This window comes from Cyprinus carpio, chromosome A12 (assembly GCF_018340385.1).
Source record: "Cyprinus carpio isolate SPL01 chromosome A12, ASM1834038v1, whole genome shotgun sequence".
Taxonomy (NCBI): Eukaryota; Metazoa; Chordata; class Actinopteri; order Cypriniformes; family Cyprinidae; genus Cyprinus; species Cyprinus carpio.
In genome coordinates this window covers 3,078,796-3,086,943 of record NC_056583.1, presented here as the reverse complement: position 1 = coordinate 3,086,943, position 8,148 = coordinate 3,078,796, and the positions used below count along the sequence as shown (strand labels likewise).

The 8,148-nt window shown below is 38.6% G+C and overlaps 1 protein-coding gene across 1 annotated transcript; it reads right to left on the bottom strand.

The window, feature by feature from the left end:
• Positions 1–6,694, bottom strand: LOC109082716 (adhesion G-protein coupled receptor G1-like). Its single transcript, XM_042768261.1, has 11 exons — positions 6,442–6,694; positions 5,430–5,486; positions 5,251–5,332; positions 5,014–5,176; positions 4,799–4,939; positions 4,342–4,455; positions 4,217–4,253; positions 4,026–4,129; positions 3,683–3,807; positions 3,332–3,597; positions 1–1,139 (listed from the first exon to the last, which is right to left on the bottom strand). Exons 1-11 carry the CDS (start codon positions 6,692–6,694, stop codon positions 1,039–1,041), a joined length of 1,443 nt encoding a protein of 480 aa, XP_042624195.1. The 3' UTR covers positions 1–1,038.
• Positions 6,695–8,148: the final 1,454 nt, after the last annotated feature.

Here is an 8,148-nt window from a genome sequence, read left to right as displayed (position 1 = left end):
GGTCAAGTTTTTCAAGGCATTGCTCACAGAGAACAATATAAATATAGAAAACAAGTAATTAATAATAATAATAATAACATTAGAAGATGCTAATGAAAACGTCAATTTGATTAATGGTTATCTGACATGATATACTGTAGATGCAGAAAATGTCATGTTTTTTATACTTTGTTAGTGTGTTTTTGCACATTTCTCACATTTCCATTTGCTTTGATATTTCATGACCTGATGAATTTGTATATTTTTAAGTGTGACTCAAGTGAATAAATTATTTGAGTCAGTCCATCATGATTAATAAAAAATCATTTTATTGGCTTCATTAGAATCACATAAGAAATACTGAGAAATATAAAAGAGAATCATAAGCAACATAAAACAGATGGATTCACTGATTCTGACAGTTTTTTGTGTATGTGTATGCATGTGTGTTTCCTTTAACCAAATATGTTTCACATCCATGTTTGTGGATTTTACATTTACATTTATGCATTTAGCAGACCCTTTTATCCAAAGCGACTTACAGTGCATTTGTGTAGAGTCATATGTGTGTTCCCTGGGACAGGGAACCCACAACCTTTTGCGCTGCTAACGCAATGCTCTACCACTGAGCCACAGGAACCTTTTTTTTTTATAGTGAGATGCTTTATAAAATGACCATGCAAATGTCAGAATCCAAAAGCTTCTCGACATTCATCCTGATTTGAATATGTAATTTTTTAAAAAAAGGTTCAGTGTTGTTTGAGTTGCTCTGACACGCACATGATCACATATGGATGATTATAATGCTCAACAAATCAAACAACAGTGACATCAGATCATATCAGAGATTTGAAAGCACAATTCAATCCTTCTACAAGTTTTAGTAATGATCAACAGATATTTGTCATTTGTTTTGAGTGACTTCAGTATAACTGACCCTTTTTAGAGTCATAATGTTTATGTACATACATCATTTTAGTCTAAGAGAAAAAAAGAAAAAGAAAAAAAGCCTTCTGTCTTATGCTAGTCATAAATATTTTCCACAGCATTAATGCTGGATTAAGTGATGCTTTCAGTGGAGTCTGTGTTTTCTGGATCATCAGAGAAATGACCCGCGACATCATTGTGAATGTGGTAGTAGTACAGGAAGAGGAACAACCCTGGGAAAAAAAAAAAAAAAAAAACAGGATCACAGAGACCTTTTTCAACTAATTCAAATACATATCAGATATGATTAAAATTATTTGCATAATTTTTAAACTGTGAACTGTGACTAGAAATAGCCAAACTCCTATATCCCCTTATAATAAATAAAACAGAATAAATTAGAAATTTAAAATATTGATTTAAAAACTGGTTAATAAAATAAATAAAATAATTAGCTGAAATCTGTAGGAAAAAATAGAAGTGTTCTACTAAACTAAATGCTTTGATGCATGTGATTGTTTCTCACCCTGAAACGAGTTCAGCACAGTGAATATGTAATATGAGGGAATGAGCATCGGTCCATAACTGAAGAACGCCACAGACCACGTCAGACCGAAGAGCAGGAACAAACTCAACAATTTCATCAGATTGTTTCTGAACGTCTTTCTCTTGTCTTCAGTCGCTTTGATGTTTCTGACGATCAGGATGAAGATTCCTGTCGTGAAGACGAAAACTACAGCGTAGTAGCCGATGTTGACTATGTAGTGAATGTAAGGATCTGTAATCCAGCACCTGTAATCAGAAAATAATTAAATAGAATTAAGATAACAATCAGTAGACATTCATAACTTTATTAATTTGTGACCTCAGAACAACTTACATTCGTGTGATTTTTTCAGATGTTGTGTTTAGGATCACTGCTTTATATCCTCCTACAGAAATGATAGCTATGACTATAGGAGCCGGACACGCTAAAAACACACAGTGTTTTGGATAATTGTTTTTTATGATAATTTAGAAATGATTGATATTAATATAGTTGTAGAAATAAATGCTAGTATTTGTGATGAATAAATAAAAAAAGATGTCATTACATTTGGAAAAGCTGTGCTGCATAAACATGTCCCTGTTGGATTGGCATTAGCTTGCTTGTCCTACACAGATAGCTTTTTTATTTTCTTAATTCAAGTTATATATATATTGTTCTATTTGTGTTTTAAAGTTATTTATAATATATGAAGTGAAGTTTATTGTTTAGTGTACTGATGCCAGACTCATTTTGGATAATGAAGTTTAGTGTTAAGTTGTTATATACCCTGCCTCTGTTACATATCTTTGTCACACCATTATAAGTGTTTGATAACCACATTTGAATGATCTTTGCAAAAAATGTGTTCTGTGTATGTATATACTGTACTATAATATACACAAAGAGTATCGGCCGATATATTGATATCAGACTTTCTTTTTACTCCCTAATATCGGTATCGGTCCCCAAAAACCTTTATCGGTCGGGCTCTACTCATGATCCTTTGAAGTTGTTTATCCATGTTCTACCAGTGAGCTAAAAAAATAAAAATGCAAATAAAAAAGTATATAAAAGAATGAATGAAAAAACAATGATGTAATGTAATGTTTAATGCACTTCATGTTGTTAGTAACAATAAATGGAATTATTTTTATATCTTTGTATATTTGTATCAATATGGTACAAGATTTCTATTTAAATCAATGTGATAAACGAGTTAGGTCAAAAGTAATCTAAAAGTAATCTAGAAGTAGTCTGATTACATTACCTAAAATATGTAATGTAATGGATTACATTTCTAACTACAATTTTTGTCATTTTATCTGGAATCAGTAATAGACTACAGTTTGTATTTACTCTACCCAGCACTGAAAATAATATATTTTTGCCTAATTTTGTAAGAAGCCACATTAAATCACAAAAGGAAGTTATTTAAGTTATATAAGTGAGTTTGGAGTTAAAATGTTGTTAAATGTATATTTTGTTGGACAACTGGTTTATAAATGCTGCTCATTACACTGCGGTGTGCGTGAACTCGCTATCAGCGAGATAGAGAAAGCACAGCTTGTATCAGTGCATCGATACTGCAAACAAGAGTATTGAAACATTTTAGAATTTCAGTATTGATATGTAAAAAAATCTATATTTTTGACAACACTAACTAATGTGCAATATATTTTCTTACACTTGGACTAGATGGTTTGAAACCATTATATTTTCTTAATAGGTGTTGACTTCGTTCACTCTCAGAAAAAAAGGGAACAAAAGCTGTCACTGTGACAGTACCCGTGCAAAATGCACGCTATTGTACCTTATTTACCCTTAAAGGGTGCATACTAGTATCTAAATAGTACAGATTACTACCTTTTGAAAGAGTACTGAGAGAGTATAACTCACCCCAGCCCAACACGGTGATCTTCCTCATGTAGTTTGTGATGGAGACGTTCTGTCTGATGAGCCATAAGTACAAATGAAGAGCTTGAATGAAGAACCAGGTGAATGAGGCCAGCATGGAGTAATGCAGGAGCAGCGCTATGAAGACGCACGCAGTGTTGTCTCCTGTGTTAGCGACGCTCTCGTTTGACAAAAACGAGGCATTCAGTAGAGACAAAGCTACAAACATGTTCATCAAGATCTTCGTGGCCTGATTTGATTCGGCTTTCCTATTAAAACATAAAAATAACTGTTCGTATAACCTAGGCAACTTTTTAAAGTAAACAAACCTAACAATATATGACGATACTCTACCGTAGCAGGAAATGCATGAATAAAGCTACAGATATAAAAAACATGGAGATGCCGCAGCCGATAGAAGTGATAAAAGTCAATGCTTTCAGATGCAGTGCTGTTTTATTTGCATCTGACTGAGGGATCTGGGAAAACAGAATGAAACACAGATCAGCTGGAGGATTTTTAAAACCATTTGTTGTTTGTTAGCAAGAATCAGATCTTGTTAGCAAGTTTTAATTTTATATATTTGTCTATTTTTCATCTTTTAAGTGTTCACTAACATGTAGACGTTGACAAAAAGATTGATTTAATGGAGTTTTTCAAATGAAATCTAAATTATGAAAGAGTTAGTTCTTCTCACCATCAGCACTGCAAAGAACGTCAGATGTGAGCAGGAGCACTTTATGATGTTCGATTGTTCGATTGTTTCTGTCTCACAGCCGAACGTCGTCCAATTAAGCTCTCCTTCAAAGAAAAGAGCTCATTTTAATTATATGAAATAAACTGGGTTTGTTGACAGGAACTGATCAATACAGTCAGAAATTAATTTACCGTTTCCATCCCAAGAATGGCAGGATGGCTTACTGACCTGTAAGAACATGTTTGATTTTTAAGTTTCTTTTGAAATTGTCTGTTCATTTATAACAAAATTAGTTCTGCAACAAAACCTTCATTACCGGATCTTTCTGTGTAATGAACATTTCAATATTTTCAGTAAGGTTGGAGATATTGGCCTTCATCGCTATTCCATAAACCTCATTGTTCAAAACAGTCCGGTTTGCAGTTTGATTCTAAATGAAAAACCAAAAATAGAGCCATCTTTAATCAAATATAACGTTATGTGAACACAGTTGATCGAGAAACAAAGACTAAAGGAACAGTTCACCCAAAAATGTCTCATATGCTGGTTTCTTTGTCACAAAAGCTGAATTTTTGGAGAGTCTTTGGCTCATTTCATAACACAATTTTAGCATTATAACAGTAGTGGATATGAATACTAGCAGAAAAGATTCAAAAAGATTTGTGTCACAATGGAAAAGAGCTGCATGTAACTTTATTATAAATGTTCTGCTTATAATATTGAATATACCACAATATGATGATGACAGAATTGTAATTTTTAATTGTGAGTACCTTGTTCCTCATATTTATGAACCGTAGAACTGCAACAAACGCACATCCATTGTTTTCCCGTCGTGATTTATACACTGCTTCCTTGGGAATCTTTACAGCCCATGAAAAGTTTGTATTTGGGATACTTTGACAGTCAACATCCTGTGAAAGGAAAATATACATTGATTAATAAAGAATCCTAACTTAGACATGCTGTAATCTTTCTCAGGCCTTACGTTTATCGTGTTCTGATTTGATGAGTAGCACATGTCTTCGGTTGTTGTGTTCTCATCGTGTATTTGGAGAAGACCGGTAGCATTCCTCATGACAATCACTGCATTGCTTATATTGTTATTTTCCATTTCTTCCATGTCAGACTCCAGTTCGTCCAAGGCGTCTCTGCAAAAAATGTATTTAATCACTTGGTTCTCTGTAGTAGAGTTACCTGAAGTCACAGGTAATCGCACACTTACGATGCTTCTGAGGGTTCAACACCTTCATCCTCATCTTCCTGATTCATTTTTTCATCAACTGATGGACAGGTCCATTCAATAACTAAGTGAAAAACAGAAATGAACTCAGTGAGTTTCAGTCGTCACAGATAATAAATATGCTTTCACACAGTCAAGTTAGCCGTATATTTCACATCTACCTTGTGTTGAGCTACTGCTGTTCCAGAAACACTGATCTGTCGAGTTTTCTGAACTTGCTGCACAAATAAAGACAACATTTAAAGACATCATGTAACAATGTATGACGTGTTATAAAGCTCTATATTAGATGTAAAAATTTAGATTCCCACAACCATAATCTTTTTTTTAATCATGTTATTTTTTTGTTTGCATTCTAATTTGTTTTCTAATGTTCACCAAACAAGATTTTCATTGGTATATCTTTAAATGTTTTTATTTTATTTTTATTTTATTAATTTTTTTAATTTTTAATTCTTATTTGTTATGTGGCATGTAAGATGATAGATGGCCACAGCAAATTCTGCTTTTGTCGAGACATAATTCCCAGAGACAGCAGCCTGATAGAGACACACGTTATATCTTGTTTTCTACAGGTTTTGGAAATAAATCTTAAAACCCCAAATAATTTTCTTATTACATTCTTTAGATAAAGTACACAGTCCAAGAGTTGAGAGCGTGTGATCCGTCCACATATGAAACCGTTGGCTTATGAGCTGCTGGACAATGATATACAGTTCATCTGAAAACATGCAAATCATGTTTATTTGGGCCTTTCATTATCTTGTTACAATCAGATCCAGTTCTCTATCTGTCGGTCACAAAATGGCAATGAAATTTGGCTAGTGGATTTTGCATACCTTAGCCACTCCCCGTGCATACGGGTATAAATAGGTGACATGTGAAGCTGTTCTGGTTGGCATGATGGTGCGAACAGCGGTGTCCTTGCCTGCAGCAATTCCCCTGGGCACTTCAACTAAAAGAGCAGATTTCCTAAAAGAGCAAATAATGAACGGGTTGCATCTTTTTAAAGATGCCATTCCGTCCTCTTGGTTGCAGTCATTACCTGTCTTCTGAGGTCAGACATGATTATACTATACTATACACGAAGCTGAGGCTTCATTCGTGGATGACTCATGTACCTGTTGTGGGCATATGAGCATGGCCTCGATGCGATCTCGCCTCTGCCGCTACCCTCCCCGGTCACACTGGCTCGAGCAGAGGGCCGCCGGCTGTCGCTCTGGGAGATGTTGATCGCAGCATTGTGGGATAGGCTATCGCCCCCCTCAGGTGTTGACGCCACTGCCGAATCGGACCCAGAGTTGAAGGCCATGCCATGAGCATCGGGTTGGAGGTCCACAGACCACCCAAGCCCTGAGCCCTCGCGGTTGGATAATTGGTTTCTCGGAACGGGATGTGCATGAAGAGCTGGTGAAGTCATGGACATCCCCTTTTATGGCCAGAAGCCGCTCGTCTCCCTCCTCCATCCTCACTACCCTTGATGGCCGCCAGGGGGTACACAGACATTCCCCAGGTGGAGAGAGTGGTTGCAAAACGCCACCACTTGGAAGAATCGTTGTAGTCTCCCGTCCAAAGCCTGTAAGCTGACGGCTGCTCTCGCGGCCAAAGTTTACGGTGCTGCGGGCCAGGCTGCCTGTGCCCTACATGCCATGGCTATCCTACAGATCCACTAAGTCAAGGCACTCAAACAAATGCACGAGGGTTGCACTGACCCAAGGTTGATGCAGGACTTTGCCCTCCGGGTGATTAAAGTCCCTTGCGTGGTCCCTCAGGAAAGCTATGTCCACTCTGATTGTCCAAAAGTGCCATCTCTGGCTCAACTTGGCAGAGATGAAAGGTAGTTGACAAAACATGCTTTCTCGATGCTCCCATCTCCCAGGCTGGGCTGTTCGGCGACACTGTCAAGGGCTTTGGCCAGCAGTTCTCTGCAGTGCAGAATCAGACCTAGGCGATTCAGCACATCTTATCCCGGCGTAATGCACCAACAGCCACCACTGCCCCACGGGCCAGCACGTCGAGCCTCTCGCAGGAGCGCAGCGCCCCCCGTGTCCCAGCTGGCCCCTAAGTCATCCAGGAAGATGACAAAGTGGCCCTGATGTGGGAATCTGCTCTTTTCCAGGAGACGGCAAGGATAGGGTGGTTTCATTTTGTTTCTGTTCCACTGTAAACTGATTATCGAACAAAGTCCAAATTCCTTTTTCTCAGGTTCGTGGGCTGACAGTGTGCGATGCACTGCCTCCTCACTCTCGTGCACAATGCCCCTTCTTGCCAGCAGCTGAGAGACTGTGGTTAGGAGACGCGATGCCTCTCCACGCATCTCTGGCCAGCCCCCCGAGGGTCGGGCATGGCAGTACAGGGTCCTCCACTTCGGGCTTTCCCTGTTATGAAAATTGTGAAGGGCTCCCTTGCCCTGTTACGGGAAGTGGGTTTCGGGATCCTCAATCCCGATTGATCATCTCGAGCACGGCCCGCACACGAGAACAGTTGTGCAATCACAGGGACCTGGTACTCTGGCACCTCAGCTGGTTGGTGCTTCAGGTCAACTGGGAAAGCAGCAAGCTCTCCCCTCTGCAGAGAATCTCTTTTCTCATTGTGATGTTAGTCTCGGTGAGTATGATGGCGCGTCTCAGCAACAAGCGTGCCCAATCCATGCTGAACTGCCTGAGTTCCTTCAGAGGCAGGACGGTGGTACCACTGAAACACTTTCAAAGGCTCCTGGGGCATATGGCATCCATCTTTCCTCCACCTTGAAAGTGTATGTGGCTGCTATCGCAGCACATCATGATTCAGTGGACGACCAGTCCCTGGGAAAGCATGATCTTATCGTCAGGTTCCTGATTGGTACCAGAAGGTTACATCCTCCTTGGCCACCCTGGGTGC

What these genes read in the sequence shown, in the direction of transcription:
- LOC109082716 (XM_042768261.1), bottom strand. Translation starts at nt 6,694, where the DNA reads ATGTCCATGACTTCACCAGCTCTTCATGCACATCCCGTTCCGAGAAAC. An exon ending in CAAATCAGAACACGATAAAC is followed by an intron (nt 4,940 to 5,013) that starts GTAAGGCCTGAG and finishes TTCCTTTCACAG; the next exon opens with GATGTTGACTGTCAAAGTAT. An exon ending in TTCATGCATTTCCTGCTACG is followed by an intron (nt 3,598 to 3,682) that starts GTAGAGTATCGT and finishes ATGTTTTAATAG; the next exon opens with GAAAGCCGAATCAAATCAGG.